The sequence below is a fragment of the Hydra viridissima genome, unplaced genomic scaffold (genome assembly GCF_058129835.1).
Source record: "Hydra viridissima isolate aposymbiotic clone 2 unplaced genomic scaffold, HvirCarnegie_v1 scaffold_1, whole genome shotgun sequence".
NCBI lineage: Eukaryota > Metazoa > Cnidaria > Hydrozoa > Anthoathecata > Hydridae > Hydra > Hydra viridissima.
The window spans coordinates 8,412,943-8,437,330 of NW_028324300.1; the positions used below are offsets into that span (position 1 = coordinate 8,412,943).

General features: G+C 28.2%; 2 protein-coding genes across 4 annotated transcripts in view; both read right to left on the reverse strand.

Moving 5' to 3' along the window:
• Nucleotides 1-1,301: 1,301 nt before the first annotated feature.
• On the reverse strand, nucleotides 1,302-22,971 carry LOC145188066 (ras GTPase-activating-like protein IQGAP1). 3 transcript variants are annotated; one of them, XM_090095302.1, is made up of 37 exons: nucleotides 22,325-22,405; nucleotides 21,458-21,776; nucleotides 20,195-20,297; nucleotides 18,888-19,044; nucleotides 17,685-17,762; nucleotides 17,528-17,604; nucleotides 17,073-17,140; nucleotides 16,071-16,445; nucleotides 15,549-15,712; nucleotides 15,369-15,459; nucleotides 13,115-13,278; nucleotides 12,921-12,957; nucleotides 12,347-12,510; nucleotides 12,150-12,240; nucleotides 10,946-11,109; nucleotides 10,403-10,493; nucleotides 10,122-10,289; nucleotides 9,818-9,954; nucleotides 9,558-9,728; nucleotides 9,336-9,419; nucleotides 9,183-9,254; nucleotides 8,421-9,004; nucleotides 8,212-8,286; nucleotides 7,736-8,026; nucleotides 7,466-7,550; nucleotides 7,233-7,340; nucleotides 6,936-6,992; nucleotides 6,755-6,822; nucleotides 6,331-6,463; nucleotides 5,880-6,121; nucleotides 3,601-3,688; nucleotides 3,400-3,500; nucleotides 3,133-3,247; nucleotides 2,640-2,800; nucleotides 2,402-2,527; nucleotides 2,172-2,280; nucleotides 1,302-2,046 (listed from the first exon to the last, which is right to left on the reverse strand). In XM_090095302.1, the coding sequence occupies exons 2-37, from the start codon at nucleotides 21,516-21,518 to the stop codon at nucleotides 1,933-1,935; spliced, it is 4,974 nt and encodes a 1,657-aa protein (XP_089951428.1). In that variant the 5' UTR covers nucleotides 21,519-21,776; nucleotides 22,325-22,405; the 3' UTR covers nucleotides 1,302-1,932. The 3 variants fall into 3 exon arrangements, with proteins under 3 accessions (XP_089951428.1, XP_089951434.1, XP_089951442.1); XM_090095308.1 differs by lacking the exons at nucleotides 21,458-21,776; nucleotides 22,325-22,405 and adding an exon at nucleotides 22,630-22,971; XM_090095316.1 differs by lacking the exons at nucleotides 12,150-12,240; nucleotides 12,347-12,510; nucleotides 12,921-12,957; ... (9 more) ...; nucleotides 21,458-21,776; nucleotides 22,325-22,405 and adding an exon at nucleotides 11,300-11,712.
• LOC149893208 (uncharacterized) overlaps nucleotides 22,914-24,388 on the reverse strand; it is a 37,078-nt gene continuing 35,603 nt past the window's right edge. Inside the window, exon 2 of the mRNA XM_090095338.1 lies at nucleotides 22,914-23,035. The gene's annotated coding sequence lies outside the window, so the exon portion shown is untranslated. The remainder of the gene's footprint in view (nucleotides 23,036-24,388) is intronic.

Consider the following 24,388-nt stretch of genomic DNA (forward strand, 5'->3'; position numbering starts at 1 on the left):
TTACATTTTTATGCCCATTGAAACAACTTTTTATTTCTTATTATAGATTTTCAACTCCTACAAAATAGTTTATGCCCCTCCGGGGAAATTAAAACTCTACACCTATGGTAATACCCGAAACAACTACCCGGATCAGAGTTCGGGTCTCGTGTCCCTAGTGTTAAGAACCTTTGTTCAAGAAATGGAAACTGAAGTTTTTTTAAAAAAAGGCTGTACAACGAGATGGAACAGCCAATGGTTAATGCTTCAACAAGCCTATTTATTAAAAAATTACGTTAAAAAGTCATTAATGAACAGTCTACCTGATAAAAAAAATCTTTTTCTTTGATATCATGCCTTAACTAAAACCCCAAAAAAATAAATGTTAAGACTCTTTGTTATCGGGATGCAAACTTGTTCACTACCAACGTTGCTATAACTTTTATGTTAAAAAACTTTAAGACGCTAATCAATTAATTCGTCAAAAGGCTGAAACTAAGTTGAACTTTCTATTTCAATAAAGCACCTCGAGGAACTGTATCTGATTCTTCATCTTCTCTTCTTTAAAGAACCTTTGATTTACTTCAGAAGAACTCATTAACGCTATAAGAAAAGGAAATTTGCCGAGAGTACCAAACCGATACTGTTGATAAAAAGTCAAAAAGAAATGCAGTTGATTGATAATTGAGGAGTAAGAGATGGTTTTTTTGATGAATATAAAAACTCAGCGTAAAGTTCGAACGAACATTTTTTGCAGCCAGACATTTTGCTATCAAAACTTAATTTCGAAATAACAAGGAACAACCACATGCCTATATTATATCTATAAAACAATCAGGTCTTTAACATTTAAATATCTACTTTTTCAGATATTTTTTTGAATGTGAAAAAAAATTTAAGAAAATCTTGCTGATTTTCTTAAATTTTTACTCAATACATTTTAAGAACCGGTACTTATAGATCCTGGAGTAAGATAAATGTGATCCGGAATTTAAAAATATGGCTTGAAAATATTCGGTGAGCGTACCGCTCACCGAAATGGCAGAGCGAACATAATCTTTGTATTTACGGTCATCGGAAAAAACGTTTTCCATTTTACATACTTTAAAGTCTATTTTATGAACCATAAATAATTTAAGATCAGTTAAAAAAATCTTAGAAAAAAACAAATAATTTTATTTTATGTTTACAATTACGCTTTTAGGTATCTTGGGTATTTTTGAGGTTTCGAAGAACAAAATCCTCTGGAAATGAGTCTAGGATTTTTAAAAGTATGGCATAAGATTATTCTCATATGATTCAAAGAAAGTGATTGAAATGCATTTAGTTTTATCATATTTTTATTTTTCGAATGTCATACATATAAGTTAGATTAAGTTAAAACATAAAGAATGACAAATAAGCCTTCAAAACGCAAGACGTAGATGTATAAAAAAAAACAAAAAAAAAAAAAAAAATGCTTGAAGAGGAAGTTCATAACCGATAAAAAGATTGCAAATGAATACGCTTGTTAAGTACCTTAAAATGTAAACATTTATCTAAAAATATAAAAAAAGGAAACTAAAATTATCCATTCCAAAAAAAAAAAAAAACAAAAAAACAAATCATTTAAAAACAAATTCCCATCATTTTAAATCTTTTAAACTCAAACATTGAGACGTTGAGGTATTGAAACGCGGAAGAATAAAAAGGACAATTACAAGTAAAAAAAAAAAGAAAAAAAGAGAGAGAGAACGCAATATCTTCATGCATCATAAGATGTATTCGAACATTATAAAAATTGTTTGAAAGAGTGAAATGAATACCTCAGAATACCAGAAAATATTTTGAAAAACACAGTTGTCGTTTTTACATTTGCTTTTTAAAACAATAGCTGGCACTTCAGCACCAATTATAGTACTTTCTGTCTGACAAATCCAGGATACCTAAATCACTAAGTCTTTTTCATACAATTTACTTCCCGTAGAACTTTTTATTAATTAAAAAGATAAGTAGATTAACGTTAATTTTGGCTTTGCCGAACATTTTCATGACAGCAACCCCATCATACTGAAGCTGCAGTAAGTCCTGAAATATAAATTAATGAAAATGATATGAACGCAGGAAACAAATTTTAAAAATATCCAAAGACACGACTATTTGATAAAATCCATATCTCAGTTTGTAGTGATAGCAATGTAACAGAGACCCACCTGAAATACTAATTCTACTTTCTCCATAGCAACACCCATAAATCGCGCTGAAACTTCGAAAACACCAACATCTTCTGATGATGTTATTTCAAACAATACATTCTTGAATCTAAGAATATTTTTTATATAAACTAAAATCAGATAATCATTTAAATGCACAATTAAGTAGATCAAAATGTATTTGAGATTCTTAAAAAGATGTATTTAAAACAAGAAAACCAATTACTTACTGTTGCTGTGGCAAACCTTCTATTTCCAAAATAACCTTTTTATCAAACAGCTTTTGAGCACTATACTTGATCGTTCCCTTTGTAATGATGTCTGGAGTTTTGCCTTTCTTTATTTTGCCCGTTTTTCTAAAAAAGTTACAGAAACAAATGTCTTCTAACAAAAAAACTCACTTTAAGGATAAAACTCTACAAATAATGCTCATTTAAAAAATTGTAAAAATATATATATTAATCGTACTTCTTAGTAAGGTTATCAAGGCAAACTTTGGTGTACTGATTGTAATAATTCACTTGCTCTTCATAGAACTTAGCTTTCCTATTTAAATTGTCTAGTGTTTGCTTTAATTTCTGCAACTCTTGCTTTCTCCTTTGACGATATTTGCGCTGATTACGAATATCCTAGAGTTAAACGAAAATTAGATTTTAAGTAAAAACGCTTTGAGAAATCCAATTACCGTATATACCGTTGTATAGTTAACCTCTTATAATTAACTGAAAGCGTGAGTTCATTTTTTACAATTGATAATTCGATGGGTATTTTCCACAGGTTAAGAGTTATTACGTTTTTAGGAACGTATTACTCTCGTTTAGAATGGGTCAAAAACGTTCCTAAAACGTATTACGTTTTTAGAACCGTTTTTGAAGTTTTCTGTTGGTCGTTAAATGGTGGTGACGGCGACGATGATGATAATAGATAATTCCGATTTATGAAAGCATAAATAAGCAAATACCTTTGCTATGGCATTTATAATATCTTGGTAACGATTCTTAGATGATACAAGTCCTTGCTGTTCAAGAGTTTTCAAATTATGATATATCTTCTTCTTTATTTCTTTCAATGACATTCTATACGGGAAAAAATAAATTGCAAAGACATATTCCTTGAGAGGTACTTTCTGAATTGAAATTTCAATTATTATAATGATAAACTTAACTGTTGTGATAAAACCATCTTAATGTTTTGACCAAAAGAAGTTAAATTGTTTATTTAAACTTACTTGCTATCACCAACTGAGGAAGCTGATCTTTTAATATTGCTGCTTTTCTGTTTTCCTTCTTGATCCAAACGTTGCTTAACAATACGCGAATGTTCACTTTCCTGTTAATACAACAAATTAACAACAAGTTATTAAGATACAAAATATTTGAAAGTATACAAAACAACTTTGCAACCATGTAAAACAACAGCAATAATCCACCTGCTGTTTTGTTGCAGGCGTTTCTAAGATTTGAATCAAATGTTCTCCTTGTTGTACACGCATGATATCAACTATAAGTTTCTTGGTCCTAAAATGAAAAAATTATAGTACAGCACTAGTAATGAACTAAGATTCAAAAAAAAAAAAAACCTTGCAAAAAGAGTAAAAAGCTTATTGTATGGCCAATAAGTTATGGTATTTTTTCCTTCGTTTAAATAAAAGATATATTCCACTTCAATGACTTCATTTTAAATCACAAACAGATTATAAACATGAAAGCTGTTTGTTCAACATTATTCTCAAACGTGTAAGTATTTTTTCTACTACTTTTTAAACAAGATGAAACTTAACGCCCTTTAATCGTTAATTACTCAAAGACTATTTAACAGACTTTTTTAGTTCATTTGCAGAAGGAAGTTAATGAGTTGTTGTTTGATTGTATTGGTGTTAAGTATTGCTTATGATTGCTATCAGGTTAAAATGAGTAAACAAATATTAAATTCAAAACAGGCTTTGGAAACTTTTCCTCAAAACGCCTTGTTGTCACAAGTTATTAATATTTCAAAAATGACAGGCGTTGCTCAATCTTACTTTTTAAACAAGATGAAACTTAACGCCCTTTAATCGTTAATTACTCAAAGACTATTTAACAGACTTTTTTAGTTCATTTGCAGAAGGAAGTTAATGAGTTGTTGTTTGATTGTATTGGTGTTAAGTATTGCTTATGATTGCTATCAGGTTAAAATGAGTAAACAAATATTAAATTCAAAACAGGCTTTGGAAACTTTTCCTCAAAACGCCTTGTTGTCACAAGTTATTAATATTTCAAAAATGACAGGCGTTGCTCAATCTTTAGTTGGATTTACTTTTCCGATAATATAAAGAGATTAGTTCTATTGAAGAAAAGCAGGAAGTGAAAAAAGAAAGGATTTAAAGATGATTTATAAAGCAAAACCAATCATTTGCTCCATAAAGACAAATCCATGTCAGTCGCAAAGAGATCTTGTGAGAAAATTTTAATGCAGCCAAGCTTTAATAGAAAAGTACTTAAACCTGAAGAATATAAAGCATATCATAGAAAGAAAATTCCACCGTGATCCATTGATGGAAAAAAAAAGCAATTTGTTGTTCAAAAAAGCTGTAAAAACTTTGAAGCCAAGAAAACTTGTGCTTAACTGAACACGATGAAACCTATTACAAAAAGGACTTGCCACAAGTGCCAGTCTAGCAATATTTCTATCAGTCGAAAGGTAGATATGTCCCCAACAAATTCAATTATATACAAACTGAAAAAGTTGCTCCTCGTATGCTCCAAGTTCCTTGTATGGCAAGCAATCTGCTTCTGTGGTCTAAAAGTGCATCATACATTACTCTTAAGACTTTGAGCTTGGATTTGTATATAGAAGAATGCTTAAAGAAACTTTTGCCATTCATTAAAAAGCATGATATGCCCAAAATACTTTGACCTAAGATGGCTACAATCCACTACTCCAAGAAGTCCCTAGAATGGTATGAACAAAATGGTACCGATTTGGTACCGAAAGAAGCAAATACTCCAAATTGTCTTGACCAGTGGGTTATTGAAAATTATTGGCTAATCATAAAAAGAATCCTATTAAAAAGCAAAAAACAATTTAGATAGCACCTACAAAAAAAGTAACTTAAAGCAAGATCCAGGAGATGATATCAAGTACTCACAAATATATTCAGTTTCTATCCAAGTATCCTATCCTATTGAAAATGTAAAAAATGGTTGAAATAAACAAATTAGTAAGCTTCAATCAGTTACAGTTGTAATTCTCTTTCTTACAATTGCATCACACTTTGATTCAAACTTCAATGCTATGGCAACCATGGTAGGTATGTTTCTGAAGAGAACTGGGATTTCTAGTTCTACCTTGTTTGCAAAAGCTTCTGATCAATAAACATTTTTATCTAGTTATGCTTTTCATAGCCCATTTTAAAAGAAAATTTACAGTTTTTCAGAAAAAAAAAATTATTATTTACAGAAAAATTACTGCATCAATAATGCTAAAACACATCATTATCTGTTTTAACTAACAAAACAATTCATGTGAATATAATGCTACAAAATATTCCTCTGTAAATATTAAAAATTGTTTGCATTTTTTTCAGTCACTGGCATTTTTTTGAACATAATTGTATATCAAGCTAATTCTTGTTTTTTAGCTATAACTTTAAAAATTTCTCTTACTTTACAATTTACAAATAAAAATGTTTTAAAAACCAACATTTGTAAACTCTTGAAAATATATTACCTGACAAACAGAGCTTTCATGTCTGAATCATCATCATCAGGCACTTCAAACTTATTTGTTAATGTAAGTGAAATTTCTGTTCGACCCATCTTAGCAATTTGTTGTTCTTGTTCTTCTTTTACGTCGGTCTTAGGTATACCAACAACCTCTTCAACTGTTGGCACATCGCCAAGGTCGTCCAATAGTTCTTTTAGAGGGTCATTCTCATCAGTAGTTATTTCATTTACATGCTCACATAAAAGCTAAAACAAAGACATGAATACAAGTTACAGTTTCTCTAAATGAATCAGCAAAACAGCCTCTTTATTTATGCTTTTTCATCCTTTCAAATTTATTTAAAGACTTTTTTTGTCTTTTTAAGCTTTAAATAGTTTATATGATAAAAGAGAGAGGACAAAGAAAGACAAATCATTACTCTTTAAGCTTAAATAACTCTTAGTTTAAAACATACTTGATGAGTATCAATTATTTCCTGAACAGTCATGTAAACAACAGGCTTTGTCACCATGGTAACATCAGAATACTCATCAATGTTGAAATGTGTTTCAGCATCTTCCACAGTCGAAGCATCAATGAAAAACTTTCTAAAGGAAAGTCAAACGTTATCAAAATTTTTCAGTAAGTTAAAGAAAAAAGCTGCTTGAGAAGCACTTTTTACTTTCCATTTAACATACTCCTTGTTAAATGTTCAATTCAAAAGTGAAAAAACAACAACAAAAAAACAACAACAAACAAACAAAAAAGAAACAGGGCAAAATAGCTGCATTTGTTAAATACTATTTTTGATGAGATCTGGATTCAAACATTTTTTAAAAAAAAAAAAGCGGGTATTACGCAAATAATTTTAAAAAGGTATAAACAAACTTCATGTTTACCTAAGTTTAGCAAATGATTCAGATATATAAGGATTGAGTGAACTCATGTGTGCATTCTCACGATCATACTAAAAATTGCCATAAAATCATTAAAATTTGAAAAATAAGTCATAATATCAAATATCAATCATCAACCACAAGAAAATTGTAATTAAATCCTGCAAAATTTGTCAAAGCATACCATTTTATTGGATGCAGCATACTGTAGCACTTTTGCAATCAAACCAAGATTACGCCTCTACAAAAATAACACAATAAAGGTAAAAGTAAGAACATCTGTTCACAAAAATCTAAAGAATGTATATAGAAAAAGAAGCAGCCTAGTTCTTAAACTAGCTCAGTGTTATTTTTAAATACATAAGTATTTTTCAAAAAATATTTTAGATGTAAATAAGAAAAAAAGAAATTCAAAAAAATAGTACTAATGTGATAAAACAACTTGACTAAAAATCAACATGTTTTAAACAATAATCATTACCTGGTCTTGAGAAAGTCCTTTATCAAGAGCCACATCAACAATATCAAAAGCATCTGGAGCAACAATAGCAGGATTCATGTATCTGTAGTAAATAAGATTCCCAACAACCTAATAATTAAATGGAAAAAGATGTTAAAAAATAAACAATTTCTATGTGAACATTAGCAGTTAAAAAACATGCAAGATCAAACAACTTAAGTTCATATTACACACATAAAAACATTCATACACACCTTCAAAATTTCATCATCCTTTGCATTTGGGAATTTTAACTTTAGAGATTCTTTTAGAGTCATAGCTATGTATCTCATCCCATAACTTAATAAAACAATGAAGTAAAAACAGAAACTTGATAAACATTTTAAAATAAATTAAAATAAAAACTGCTTTGACAAAAATTAGCAATTTCCAATTTAGAGAGCTTTTTCAATAGATTTAAGAAACAAAAACTTTTCAATAAATTTAACAAAATGAATTAAGAAATAAAAAAACTACCAACTTACGGAATTTTATCAATAGATTTAATAAAATGATTTAAGAACTTGTCAGAAGCAACTTCAAGAGCTTTAACTGAAGCCTGAATACGCCTTGCTACTTCTGGTTGTTTCATAGCAAAATCATTATCAACATCATACGGAAGATCACTTGGTTTTCCAGTCTCACTCTCCATTTGGTTTATCCATTGCTTGTAAACTTCTGTCGGGTTGGTATTAATAACAAGATTTTTGTCTGTGAGGACCTCTTTTACAAGTGGACTTAAAATATCTCGCAACGAAGTTTGTCCTTTTGAACCTCTAAAGAAACACAAAAAAACTTGAAACATAACAATCAAATTGCTTAATAGTGCTAGTGTTTTCTAATGTATTCCTAAAAACACAAACAAACAGTATATTTTCAATTAAAGAATTATAAAAAAAAAAAAGTAAATTTTTTCTATAAATAAGTAGTTTTTGGAATAAAAAATATATTCAACATTTACCTATTGAAATGCACTATCATTTTAACAACAGTTGGGTTGCCTGTGACAATCTCAACAATATGATCTATCTTGTCACTACAAAAGCAACAAATTACAAACCAGCTTCAACATCACAAAATAATACCAAAAACTGGTGTTGATTGCTGAAACATAACTTGCAACAATTATTGAGTTTTCTTTACAGCACAATATAATACAGAAGCACTAACCTGATTTCCTCTCGAAGGGCAGTTTCAAACATCTTTAAAAGGAGATACTCCTCTCTTGCATTAGCTGCATAGTTGTAAAGTGTCAAGATTACAGACTCCATAAATTTAGTTGTTTTACTTTGTGGCATTTTAAAAATAAGTCGTGCAAGATAATTTGGATTGGTCTGCAGTAGGTAAAATAAATGCTGGTAAGCTTCTAATTGTTCTCTTTTTTCACGACTTAACCCTTTAATACCTTGAGTAGCTTGGGATGCAGTTAAAGCATCAGATCGCTCTTTTTTAAGTTTTTTGTTGTGCATAACTACATCTTGTAAAGTAATTCTGTTTCGCACTAACAGCCCAATTTTGATATCCATTGTATTTAAATCGTTTTCAAGTTGAGCCAGTGAACGAATTTCTGTAACAACTTGGGCCTTTAGTTTTTGCAGTTCAAGCTCTTCTTGGAAATCAATATGATCATGCTCAAGTAAATGTAAAAATTTGCGCACACTCTTTACAGGTGGTTGTGGTTTACTCAGCATTTTGTAATCATGGTGAGCCAAATTAGCACGAAGAAAAGATTGAATTTGGACCACCTCTTTAATCTAAATTTTAACAAATGTAACTAACTGTAACTAATCATAAGATAAGTAACTAATGTGCTCGTCAAACATTTAAACACAAAGTAAAGTAATATCAAATTTATGAAAACAAAGATTTATGTTTTTAAACAAAAGAAGAGATTGTTTTACATATAAAAATATAACTCATAAACAGATTTACATGATCTCTAAAGTATTTCAAACGATCTCGATACTTTTTCTTTGCTAAAAACATTCGAACTGTTGCTTGAATCTAAAGTAAGAGATAAACATGATTACACATGAAAAAGCTTATGCATGAAAATTTGAAACTTCCATCTTCATGAACTCTAACCTTGATAACAGCATCTTCATTGCTATTCAAATGTGCTAGTCTATCTTGGTATGCTTTTTTAGCAAGATAACTTTTCCAAGTGGCCTAAGAATAAGTAAAAAAATTTTTATTTTACCAAACAAACAAACAAACAAAAAAACACTTGATAATTTTTATGTTCAAAGAAAAAATAATAGTTATAAACACTACAATAGCAACAATAAACAAAGGAAGAAAGCTTACCTGAATCTTTACTATTGCAGGAAGCTGTTTCTGTACAAAGTTTTTCCTTTCTATATATTCTTTCTTTGCTTTGTACCCACGAAATGCAGCTTGTATTTTAACTGCAGATGGTTCATTAGCTTGTAAAAACAATTCTCGGTCATGGTTTGCAGTTATCTTAGTTAAGACATCCTGGATGTAATTTGGTATATGAATTAGTATGTTAAGCAACTGTTTTTTGTTGTTATATAGCTATAATAACAACAAGAAAAAAAACTTACCTGTATTTCATCCTTAGTAAGATAACCAATGCCAGGTTGAAAATTAGGAGGAAGAGACCATCTAAACTCCTTTGATGAAACATTAAGGTAATAGGTATAACCTTGTGGAACTCTAGTTTCAGTCCACCCTACCCAAGCTGAGAAAAAAATTGCAAATACCTGTCTTAGCATTGATATGGATTTTATCTTTAGTAAAATTTAAAAAACCAATAAAACAATATTAGATATAAAAAATAAGAATATCAAAATATCTATTTACTTAAAAAATTTTCTTTGAAGCAAAAAAAAAAAAAAAAAAAATTACATGAATTGTCTTTCTGTCCTTTTGCAAACTTCAGTTCTGAATGGTATTGCTCAGTGCACTCAGGTGTAATACTTCTAAGTGCTATACTTTTTGATTTCAATGCAAGGAGCAGGTCTGCACTGTCAGCATTATCAATCGCCTCATTGACATTGATAACTCCATTGGCCACTAAAAATGATGAGCTTTTTTAAATCAAATTCATTATGAAAACCAAATTAAAAATTCTTTATTATTTAAATGGCTCAATTTCTATTCATGTAGAAATTAAGGCAAAAACATACACCGCTCAGCATCATCAGCAATCCCATTGGCTTTATCAATGCAATTCTGGATTTCTTCGTGCCACAACTCTGAATTTTGATCACCTGACCTCTATAAAAAGAATGAAAAATTTAAACTTTGCAAAATAACAGAATTTTTAAAATTCTTTTGTTAAGAATTTTAAAAAATGGGCAAAAGAATACTATTTTCAACTAAAACCCATATACTTCTAAAACAAAAGTAGTTTCTTTTCTATTACTTGTTTAAAACTTACAAAGTTAGTCTTAAAAAAAAAAAAAAACTAGTCAAAATAACTAATCTGGTCCAAACATTTGTTTAAATTTCTAAATGTTCTTTTAGATTTAAAACATTTTGAGGAGTTTAACATAAATGCCTTATGAAAACATTTGCATTTATAAAGAGTCAACTAACAAGCTCACTTAATTTATGTTTATAATTCAAACCATTGTGGAGTGTTTTTATTGCGTTAATTTGACTTAAATGAAAAGAATCTAATTGCTTTTTTTATTGAGATAAGACTTGTGCAACAAAGTAATAGATACCTGAGCTTTTTCCAACTTTGCTTGTTTTAGTATAATAGTGTACAACTCAGCATTTTTAGGACGGACATTGGTAAGCTTTGCTGATGGCAGCTCTAGTGCTTTCAATATTAAAGGTGGACTTGAATTGTTGATAGCTTCATTGATCTTTGAAAGTGCTGCCAATACTTGGAAGTAAAAATTGAAATTTATGAAATATACAATAACCATATACAATAACATTACAACCTTCTGTTCTATATTCTGATATAAATTACAAATTTTTTTAAAAATCTGAATATTTTGATGTTGTGCAAGTATCATGGTTCATATAGATCTAAAAGGGTCTTTTACTAAAGTGAGAAAAACAAAAAGTACATTGAAAATACTCAATGACTTCTGGGTCATTAATCAAATCTTCATCTTCTGTTTCAATATTATCATCCTCACGAGGTGAAAAGCAAGTTTGTTTGATCTGGGTTGAATAATAACCAGCTGCAAATTGAACTTTACTTTTCATTGAGCCCCATAAGGTTTTCTTCTCTTCTTCATTTATGATAGGATCCTTTTTATAACCAGAGGAATCCAGTTCAAAAAAATTATATTCCAAACAATGTCAAAGTATTAAGCCTATTATCAGCTTCATAACTTTATTCTACTTTGAACTAGTGCTTAATTTATTACAAGTACTATTTATTTAGATATCCTGCTAAATCACTTTTAAAATTACTTTTTTTTTTTTCCATATTAATTTTACTTATTAGTTCCTTTGATCCAATATTTTTTACAACAAAAATTAAAAATGGATACAAACTCATTTTAAATTAAATAATTTAGTACATTCATGTTTTATAAAACTATTAATAATACATAACTAATTCATACTAGATCAAACACTATATGTGCAAATTAAAAATGAAAGGAACTTGTTAGTCAGTTGTAGATGAAAAAAACTTCTTTACAGCTTAAAACAATAATTTTTATGGAAAATAAAGAAAAAAATAACTAAAATATCTAGAGCCAAATACTTGTGGTATTTCAAAGAGTTTTATTGTCTAAGTTACCAAAACAAAACTAACTCACAAGGAAAGGTTTAATTCATGTTAATTAGGTTATGAGATCTCTTTTTCTTAAGTATTTTAATCAACTAATTATAAAACATCCTTAAAAAGAATGAATTTATTATTAGGATCTGCATTTGAAAAACAGTTATTGATTTATAACTTACAATCATTTTCCTCTTGGACTTCTGTGTTTACATACTCAATGAGAGCTTGGATTTCAACATGGTTCAAGTCATCATGATTAACACCAACCTCCTGGAAAAGAATTCATCATTTTTTATTGACAATCTTGACAAAAGCTTTAAAAATAAAAAAAAAAAATTGATGAAAAATGATATTTAACAAAATTACAAAAACATACATCTCTCTTTTCATTTTTTACAGCAACAAAATGAGATAGATATCTGGACACTAGAGATTCATCTACACCACTTAATTGTGCATCAGGATTCTCCAATGCAGCAATTAATTTGCTTTCATTGTTCATGTCGATTGCTTGGTTGACAGCTGAAAGGGCCAATAACACTAAAAAGAAAATTTTAATAATGTATTAGTCTTGATAATATAATAACTTAATACAAAAATTATCAAAGAACTTAAAGAAATCCACATTTTATAAATTTTGTGTTAGGTGGTTTCATTCAATCATTCAGTTAATTCTTTAGAAAATCAATTTTTGATTGACAGGCAGATTATTTTTAATAGTATTAAAGGTACCTGGGATTATCAATAATTTGACATTATCATTATTATCAGTATTAAGGATATGTTAATTGCGTATAAAAAATATTCTATAGACAATGTATCCTTAACTGGTACAATGTAACCTTCAGTTTACTAAGAACTCAATGCTCTTTCATTAATTGAGCTACCATTATACTGAATAATCAATCTAATGAAAATTCTTATAAAAAATGAAATACAATATGCCTTACGCTTTAAATATTCTGTGAGATCATCATGTGATAAGTCCTTTAAAAAAAAACTATTAAGTTTAAAAAACTGTTCAAGATAACTTAGTTTAAAAAAGTTAAGCAATAATTGCATTTAATGTTATATAAATTTTTGTTTATTTTCAAAAATAAGGCATTAGAGGCGGAATAAAAACAAACAATACTAAAGTACACACAGATCCTTTTTCTTGTTTAAACTTCTTGAGGTTATCCATATATAAGTTAGGACGACTTTTTTCAACAACAGGCAATAAACCTTCAGGACGTTGTAGCCAAGCCATTAATTCATCAGGTGTTCCTTTGTCTAATATTCTATTGATTTGAGTTATAGCCCCTTCCACTAAAAATAAAATACTGTTTTTAAATATTAAAACATAACATTTAATGTTTTTGCTAATTCTTTAAGAAAGTAAAAAAAATAAACCTTGCAGAGCTTTAACAGTTTATCAAACCTTTGATAAATAAAAAGACAAAAAACATTTGTCTACATCTTGTACCCAATCTTTTTCAATGGAAAATGATTAAATGTCAATAGAAAAAGCTTTTTGCCAGTTCTAGTGATTCTTTAGTAACTAAAACACAGATATATATTAGGCCAAAAAAAATCAATGTTATTAGATTACAATGACCATCCCCTAAATAGTTTCTTTGAGCTATGTTGATAATGCCTACCAATTTCAAGCCTCATTGAATAATGTTCAAAGCTACCTCAAGATGCTGAAACTTTGTTCTTCTGGAAATAGATATGAATAGAATTTCAGAATAATTTTTCAGAGTGATTACTCATCAAATAGAGATATTTTTCAAAAAATTAAATATTTTTAAAATGTTTAAAAAAATTTATTTAAAAAGTTAGTCAAAAAAAAGTTTTAGTAAGGACAGAAACATTTAAACTTACTAAGTTTGAGAAACTTAGAAAGTTTAAGTAATTTTGTCAGTGAAAATGCCATTTTAAACATTTAAATTTTCAAAAACTTATCCTAATTGCCATTCCACATTGAGCAGTAGGTAATAGTTCAGGTAACAATGAAGTTGATGCTGTTTATAACAACTTCTCATTCGGCAGAATCATTTACACAAACCAGAAGTCTAGCAGCTTTACCAAAACACTGATTTTTTGGTTTTTCTGATTGAGCAGACATCAATTTTAAAATACTTCTTGAGATTCACAACTCAAACAAATTTCTTGGGAGATTGTTGACAAGTGTAACCTCAGTTCATATTTCACAGCTGTATTGTCACGAGCACATATTTTCACATTTCACATGTCACAAGCCATATTTTCTCATTGGGAGTCAAAAGCTGTGGAACAAAGTGGCATTGTATCATCTTAAGACCTATGGTATCTAAGTTATCGTTTTTATGTTTTTCCTGTCATCGGATCAAATGAATGTAGCTAATACGAGCATTCACAATAGATATGTGAAACAAGATTTTATGTACACAACTTTTAAATATTGGTAAAACAACTAGCTAAAAACCTGCAAAAAAAGTCAGGTGAATTATCATTTTATTGCCATCAAAAGTTGATGATGAAAAAGATGATAATATTGCTTTAGCTGCCCAGTGAGATTCTTCAAGAAGTAACTTGCTACAATTATGGTAAATTTGGATGTTAAAGTAACTTTTCTGAAAAGATTTCAAAATAGCTGCTTTGTTATTTACTTACAGATAAGACCTGGGAAAAAATAAAATGTTTGTTTTTTAAGTGAGTTGAGTTTACATTGATGATGATGGTTAAAGTGATGAAACTTAATTTCTTTATTGATTTTTGATGGCAGATGATGGCTTCTTTAGCTGATCTTTCCTGATTAACATTAAACAAACATTTTGTGATTCTCATTTGACTCAGCATATCTTTTATTTTGATATAAATTTTATTTATAAATTTCCAATAGACAGAATTCTGCATTCCTATGGCAGCCCAAGAAACTCATTATCTTTATCATTAACTTATTGAATTTTGGTATGAATGAAAGTCAAACAACTTATCTTACTTGTGCATGTACTGACTGATTATTCAGATTGTTCTTTTTTTTTTTTTGATATTTCATCATACCTACCTACTTGCTCAGTTTAACAACATGACTTTTTTGGATTGGCTGAATTTTGATTGGGGAATACTGTACAGTTAACTGTACAGCATTCACCAATCAAAAAAAGCAACACAGAAATATTTTAACTACTAAAGTAAGTTCATTTATGTTATTTGTTTACAAAACCATTACAATAAAAATAACAAAAATATAAATTGCCAGACATTTAAAAATGACAAATAAGCTCATAAAGCTCTAAAATAAGAAAAACAAAATATGTAAAAATCTGTTATAGAAAAATTAGCTGCTTTTTTGTAATTTAATTAGATCTGTATAGGTTTTTAAAATCAGCAGCAAGCTTTTTTTAACTGCAAAACATAAATAATTAACTTACTATTCCTAACACGGTCAGCTAGATTGTTTGCAACATTAACTGCACCTTGAATTTCTTTATGCTCTAAACTGACATTTTCAATGCCTTCTCTCTAAAAATTTAATGTTAAACAAGATTTAAGACTTAACATTTTTATTTAAGTTTGTTTGGCATAAATACAAACTGAGGCAAAACACAAACCTTAGCTTTTCCTGCCTTTTCATCTGCAAGATTTTGTAAGTACCAAGCACTATTTTCTGGTTTAATGCTAGTCAAGCTAGAATTTTTTGAAGATAAGCTATTGATTAAACCCTGTTCATCACGACGATCAATAGCTCTATTTATTGCTTCAATACAACTTTTTACTAAAAAAAGTAAAACTGATATAACATCTAAAATTAGTAGTATTGTTAAATTAAAAGTGCAATAATTAACTGAAAATTTTTTTAAGCTACAAATGAAGTGTAAAATTTATTGAATAAATCAGTAGTTTATATGCTGATTTCTACTTATGTTTAACAAGTGTTCAACTAGCAGTCTTATGCTTTTAGAGAAATCAGAAGAAAAAGAAAATTATGGATTAGAAGAACAAAATAAATGCTAGAAACAAACCACTTTAAACTAATTTAAAATTTCAATTTTTTTCTATGAAAAAGATTGAAGCCATGTACTTTTTAGAAAGTTTACAGAAAAAAAATTTAAAATGTGAAAAAACATACTTACAATTAATTTTATTGACATGACCTTGAATTTCAGCTTGGGTTAAGTTGCGATCATAAACATCAAGATCAGTCTCTTGCTTTTCTTTAATCTCATACTGAGCCAATTTTTGCTTCTTTGATTCAAATAAAATGTAATGATAATCTGACGACAAATTTGTAGTTAGGTCAGAGAGCCGAGCATCTGGATTTTGCATTGCTTTAATTGTTTCAGCAGGATTATTATATTCAAGAGCTTCATTTATAGCAATAATTGCAGCATGTAGTGCAGCATCATTGTCAGACATCTCGTTAGCCAAGATTCCACCAATCTTGCCAAAATGAGGCATTTGGATTCCATATTTATCCAATGCAAGTTTCATTGCATTAATTTCTTCAGCTAAAAATTTTTAATTTGACATGACATTTATTATTACAAAATAAGTTTAAAGTATGCTTTATTTTAACTCCATTTACAATTAAAATGAAACTACATAATGATCTATTATGAAATGATGTATGAAATAAAACTATAAAATGATGTGTGAAATGAAACTATATGATGAATGATGTATGATGAAAAAAAACACAAACAAAATGAAACTGTATGATGAATATTTGTTAGAGATAACTCAAGATAACAATTTCTGTTTCAAAAATACATACAAATTCTATTAGAATATTGGGCTTTAGATTAGGTATCTATGAATATTCATATTGATTTGCCTTTTGAAAATTTTAAAAATATATTTTAAGTAGTAAAACTGTATTCATACAGAAAACTAATGTTTAACAATGATGTATTGTTACACAATACATGAAATATAATAATGCTAGAAGTATTCTGTTCCTAAATGGAGAAAAGGTGCTCGCACACTTATACAATTTTTTATAATTCCATTACAATCATGATCTCAATGAGGGAACAAGAAAAAAAAAATAAAACAAACAGGAGAAATACTTCAAACTTTTATTGGAAAATATAATACTTAAGTTAAACACCCAATAAAACAAGCTGTTTTATTACCCGTAAAAGTAGCTTTTCCATACAAATCTTGAATTTGAGGTGCCAGTCCAAGCTTGTACAGGTATAAACTATATATAAAAAAATCCAAAAAACTCAAAAAGCACAATTAAATCACAATAGGTCAGTTTCTTCGAACTTGACAAACATGTAACAAAAAAACATGCATAATACACACAAACTGGACAGAAAAAATTTTAAAATCTTATAAAGTCTTACACAATTGCACTGATGGCTTACCAAAATAAGGTTATTTTCTTTATTACGATACCCAAGAAATGTTTAATAAACATTTTACAATGAAATTGTTTTTTTTTTTTTAGACGGAAATGTTTTTGCCACTCAATGTAAACAAATTACTTTCAAATTATTTTACTAAAATTTATTTTTGGCATATTTTTAAACAACCTACCATGATTTAGACACCTTTATAACTTCCATATTTTAATTTCATTTACCTAAGTGCATGAATACAGTAAATTGCTCTTGGCATATTCTTCATATCATAAATATCTGTTGTCTCAGGGTAAAAAACCTAAACAAGAGAGCCAATCTGTATACAATAGTACAAGAACTGCAATATTTCATATAAGAGACACAAAGTAAAAAACTCACTGGTGGAAAGCCAATTTTTTCCATGGCTCTTATTAAATACATGATGTTATCTGTGTGTCTAAAATGTAAACCCCTCTCCTAAAAAATGAAATAAACATAAATGTACAAAAACAAAAAAGTATTAAGTCAAAATATTGCCACAAAATCAATTTACAGTAGGAAATTTTTTACAGATAAGTCCATCAAATATCAGGCCCAATCAATTTCACTTGTAGCAAAATTGATGGGGAATGGTTTTTAAAAGAGCCCATAGTTAGCGAGAAAGCAGGTCATTTGGCATATGGGTGTTTATGAATTGTAGCAGAGTTTGTTGTGTTGATATTTGTGACAGTAGTTGGAAACAAAATTGCAACATCAAAATCTTTGAAAACATATCTGCACCATTAAGTCAGGTTGGTACATAAAAACCTGAACCTAAAACCTGAAGAGGAAAAAACATGGCTTTTTGCTCATATTCTTAATTTTGTTACCTTTAAAATTGATAAAATCAATTTAAGAAAGAAAAATAATCTTTTTAATTATAACTAGAGTATTAAATTGATACTGAACACATCAGATTGTATATATTATATGGTGATATACTATAGATTTTTTTGCATAAAATCCAAAAACCTGGGTGAATTTGGTTTTTACTCAAAAAAACCTTATTTTTGTCAACACTGCATCAATTCTGAGAAGACACACCTTGTCATATTGAAAAATCATAAAATCTTGGTTCTAAGAATGAAAAATCAAATTTTTCCGACAATAACCCTCATTTAAAATGCAATGAAAATCTCTGGATATAGTTAAAAGACATCCCACAGCATTTGAGGAGCTAAACATTTATCATGGTAAAAATGAACACTGTGTCACATTAAATTAAACACTTTAAAGAAAATCTTTTATAAACTACTTTAGACCAGAATTTAAATAATAATTATTAAGTTAATAAGAAACACTTTTTTGTTTTGTTATCTTTTTAATCTTAAAAAAAAATTGCTCCATTCATGAGTTATAGTGCTTAAAGTGTTATCTAGAACTTTCCTACCATTCCTTGACTTATTGGCAATACCTTAGTTCATAAATATTTTCAACTAGTTTGCTGGAATTAAAATAAAGAATATACAACAGTTTTAAATCACATTCTATCATTAAACAAGCTTTTCAGCACAGAATTGTTGTCAACAGAGTAGTATATTTTAAAAAAATCTAAAATCTGACCTTATATCTAGTTAAATCTTTATCAAAAATCTTTCTAAGTGGAACAACATTTGGTGCAAAGAAATGAGCTAATTTGGCTAAAATGACACCATTTGTCAGACCTTGCTCTAATTCAGTTGTGGGTGGTAACTCTTCATGTATACAAGCTTCTAACCATCTAAAGAATTATTTGATAAAAAAAATAAATAAAAAACTTTTTAAAAATAGGGATTGTGCCTTTGAGCCAACCCAAAAGTAGACTATGTCTAAAAATGCAAATTTTGAAATCCAGCTATGACATAATATAAAAAAATTTAAAACTACTATCTCTGGAAAACCTTATCAAGCCCTGCTACAACTTTCATTTGGTAAACCATTAAGCATTTTATCATATAAATGAATATGATAAAAGTGCCTATAAGAATATTTCTATTTGGCTGTGAGGTCTGCTAGTTTTAAGAAATGTTTGCCATTATCTGACAACGGAATTTATGAAACCATGTTTAACAATGCGACCTACTTATTAAATGTGCACCTTATTACCAAATTAGTCTGTTTTGCAAAAGATAAAGTAAGACTAAAGAAAAGCCTTTTTCAATTAGACTAACCAGCTGAAGTTGGCATATATGTATATATGTATATATGTATATATGTATATATGTATATATGTATATATGTATATATGTATATATATATATATATATATATATATATATATATATATATATATATATATATATATATATATATATATATATATATATGTATATGTATATGTATATGCCAACCTCAGCTGGTTTTTATAAAATTATTTTGGGGCCAGTGGAAAAGATTTGGAAAAAAAGTGTGAAAATGAGATAAAAATGAACTTTAGAATATCAATAAATTACAGCCATGAAAGATACTTTGCATGAAACTTTACCTACTTATAAATATACGTAGTAGTTCCATATTCAGGTCAGATTTAATAAGCTTTTCTCTAACTAGCATTTTTAGACATAAAAACAGTAGTTTTGGAAATTTCAAAGTCAATTTATTTCCACAGGCATCATAGCTAGATTTTAACATTTTTGTTTTTAGACAGTGTAATGTGTCTACATTCACTCCATATGAGGCAATTTTGGGGTCAACTCAAATGGCATTATCTTTATCTCTGACATTAGTGAAAACTTTAAAAACAAGTATAAGAGATCACACTATTATTAGTCATACAGGTGGGCTTTCTAGTACTTATTGAATAATGTTATTTAGACATTAGTTCAATATTTATTTTCCATTAACTAATATTTTAGCTTCTATTTAAAGTGTAATTATATTTTGATACTTACAATCTAGCTTCCTCAAGGTGACAAAGATATTCATAAGCAATCTGCTCCCTCCTACGTTCATCCATCTCCTCTCCAGACTGCCGTGATTCTTCACTTTCATAATCTAAGATAAAGTTGTATCAAAACTATCATCTAATAACCCTTTTATGTAACTTTAAGACAAATGTAAAAAAATTAAACAACATACCCAAATATATTAATTAGGATTTTTTTAAATCAAAACTTTATTCTTTATTTTTTTAACCTAAAACTTTACAAAAAGATTCTTCAATTATCTATTAAAGAAAAGAATATCTTTAATTATTTCATGTTTTACTACTATTAAACAAGTAATTTTTTTAGGTAGAAATAAAAAATCTTTTCCAATTTTCACACAAATTGCAAAACTTGGAAAAGATTTTTGATCCATGTCAAGTTTTATAACACCTTTTGTAAAAGCTTCAAACAATTATAATGTAACTCTAAATGTGTAAAATTTGTTCTGTAAGCTCTAAAAGAGCTAACAAAAACATAAATCAGAAAAACTAATGTAGCTTTATTACTACCATGGTATATTTTGAAAATCAAGAAAATACTTGCCAGCTAATTTTTTTTATTAAGAAACCTTTCTATAAATGTTCTGAAAAAAATAACAGCTAAAACACAGCTGTTATTTTTTTTCAGAACGGTGATTGCCTAGCTAAACCCTAACCATTCTGTTGGGCACATTTGTCACTAATTGTCAGCTGACTTTTTTAAATAGTTTCCTCTTATGAAAATGACAACAGAGATAAAAACTATAATTGTGTGCAAAAATATCTTATATTTGATTAATATTTTTAGAAGGTTGTAGTTATTTTTAATGAAAATTACTTCAAACACTCAGTTCATAGATAAGATTCAGATGTCATAACTGTAATTTTAAATTTTAAAGCATATCATGTGCTGACACAAAACTACATTAGTACCTGGAAAATGATTTAATAAAGTACTATTGACGTGTCTAAATAACTAAGTTAAACACTTTTTAGCTCCAAGATGAGAGACATTGATCTTTACATTATCAAGTTGTTGGCTCAGCTTAGTAATCTATAACTCCAAACAAACTTTATACATAACTCTAACTAATTGTTTGAACACAAGTTAAGAAAACTTTGAAACTAAACATTTCGGAATCAAAAGAAAAAACATTTTTAATAAACCGTCAGGTTTTTACTCGTCAATACATGTAACTGTATAAAGCAATAACCAACTAAAGATTTATGTAGCTTTTAATTTCATCACCTCCAACATTCTTTCCCCAGTGAACAGGATCTTTCGTCAGAGTGGGTGAAGGAATGCTCATATTTACAGTCGACCTCCAACTCAAATAAATTTATTAATCATTCATAGGAAAATTTTCAATATAATATTAATTGAACCGTTGATTCAGATTACAGCCTTTACATTTTATCAAAAACATCCTTGTTACGCGCTGTTATCATTATTACCACGCCTTGATATAGGGCCGTCGATTTACCTAGACTGCTTTTTTAGCTCCGTTTGTTTACATCAAAAGCAGTATATTCCATGTGAGGAAAACGACGAGTACTTTAAAATCGGTCTAGATAAACAAAATCAAAACAAAATAAATGAAGTCGTACGTTTGGGGGATTTTTTTACTATCGCATTAAAACAACAATTTTAAATATGGGCAACTGAGATAAACCCCAGGTATCTAGTCGTTTTTTATTACGATATTTCCTTATCTTCATGCGAATTAAGACCAACCCACTGTGTTGTAACGAATGAGAGAGCCTTGTTCACAATAAATTATCGCGTATGGAAACCATAGCTTTTTAATTTTGTTATTTTTTTGTTAGTTTGTTTGTAACAATTTAAAAGATAACAACGGACATTGTTTTAACTTAAAAAAAAATAGCCGTGACTCATGTATTATATATAGGATTTATATATGTACTTATATATGTGTTTATATACATATATATGAAAGACAGTTATTTAGTTGCATTTATTAATCTTTGCGCGCATAAACGTTTTTCCTTTTGCTTCTAAAACAAGGATAGTTTTATTCTAAAAAAATACAAAGCTAAAATTACTCAAAAGTTATAGTAATAAAGAATTGAGTATATAAAATATTTGAACATTAACCTAAAAGAACATTGATTAGAACTTTGATCTTGACGTTATAAAAAGCAAGAAACTTTTTTTCTGAATTTCTCATTTAAAACTGCATTAAGATCGAAGGTTATCAATAATTTAACTATATTAACAATTAATTTATTACTATTTCTTTATTCTACTTGAACAAATGTTTTCAAAAAATAAGTAGTTGAGCATCGTATTTCATTATGAGAAGACTGCCAAACTCGAAATAATTTATCGTTTAGTAAAAATAAAGTTTCATTTAAAGACATTCTACTGAAATTCAAGAATCTCATAGCAAACAAACAAACCTTTGAGAAAGTTTTCTTCCATATTAAAAAAATTGTTGATTTAGTAATAACGATATTATCTAACCATTCTTCTTTTACCATCTGCACGTTGAGCAATTGTTGATACTTTTTTTTTTCTCTCCATTTTGGTTATTTTTTTAGTTTAACTTCCGTTTTCATTTGAAAACAATTGCTGATTTATTTATTATTTGCATATAATGCAAATCATAAAAAACGTCAACGATGAGTTTCCATGGAGTTTATTAGCGATCGACTTAAAATACAATTGTAACTTTTAATTATGTAATATGAAAACAAACGTGAGAGCTTAAAAATTGTCAACTTTTTGTGGAAAGGTGATTTAATTAAACTTTTCGGTTTTTGCGTATATTGATTAGTTTAAATAGCATCGGCGTTAGGTTATCGGCTTAATACGAGACGAATCGATTAACAAAAGTAAATTTATGTGTCAAATATGAGTCGATCAATTCTTTAAATTAGTAATACAAACGTCGAGCTGTGCAAATTATAATACGAAAAAATAAATAATACGTCGAGCGAATTTGAACTTTTTTGAAACTTTTTGAATTTTTACAAGAAACCCTTGAAATATTTTTTAAAAAAACCCTTGACAAATTTTTACAAGAAACCCTTGAAAAAGTGATAAACATTGTAAACTTTTAGATTATTCCTCTAATTTAGGGTCGGGAATCCCTGGAACCTGAAACCCAGGGTCTTGTGGTTTTTTTTTAATATTCTTTCCTAGTAACACTTTTTTTTTAGATTATAAAGGAAAAAATAGCTTAAAATTTCCATAATTTCTTATCTATTAAACCTTTTATCTGGTTAAACATTTTTAAACTTTCTTTATTTGAAATTTGAATATTTAGAATGAAAAGAGTCAATGAAAACAGCCATTTAAAAAATTTTTAAATTGAAAAGTGTCGGAATTGTTTTACTACGTCACTATGTCTCCGTGTTTTAATTGGTTGGCAGACGATCCCTTGGCACAGAATCAGGTCAAGTTTTTCGTTTGCCGTAATTTGCGTATCAACACAAAATTTAATGCAATTGAATAAAAATGGCTGTCCGTTCATGCTTATTACACTTACAATAACCAAAGTTGTAAACAAGAACAAGTAATAATTTGTTTATTTACCTTAATCAATCTTACAATAATAAATAAAAATTGTATAGATTTAAATAAATATATTTATAAGTATTTAACTTATTTTTCATAGTTAACAAAGTGTTTTAGACAGGATAGTTTACAAAGTATCTTATTTTGATAGCATTCCGCTAGCTTTGACTTTTTTAAAAAGTAATTTGACTAATTTTTTGAACATAGCCGTTCAAGCTCCCATGTAGGTTCATAATTAAGTTTTTATTGAATTTTTTAATAAATTTGATTAAAATAAAAAGATATTATTTTGCTGACTAGTATCACCAAAATGTTATGTTTTGCAAAATTTTATACAAATATTTAGATTATTTTTATAATTATATAACTATATTGTTTGTGTAAATATTTCAAAGTAGTGTAAAATAGACTTTTCTTTGTTTATATAAATTAGGAAAACGAGGTAGATACCTATCACCAGTAAATATAAACTTAATGTTAGATGAAGTAGTTCTAACTGACTTTTATAAAATCTTATTTTTGTCAAAGTTAATTTAAGTAAATATTTTATACTGTCAGTAGTAATATTTGGTTTTTTTCAAGCAACTTTGAGACGCATTTTAAACAATATTTTTTCAGTTACAGGTTTTTGGTATATTT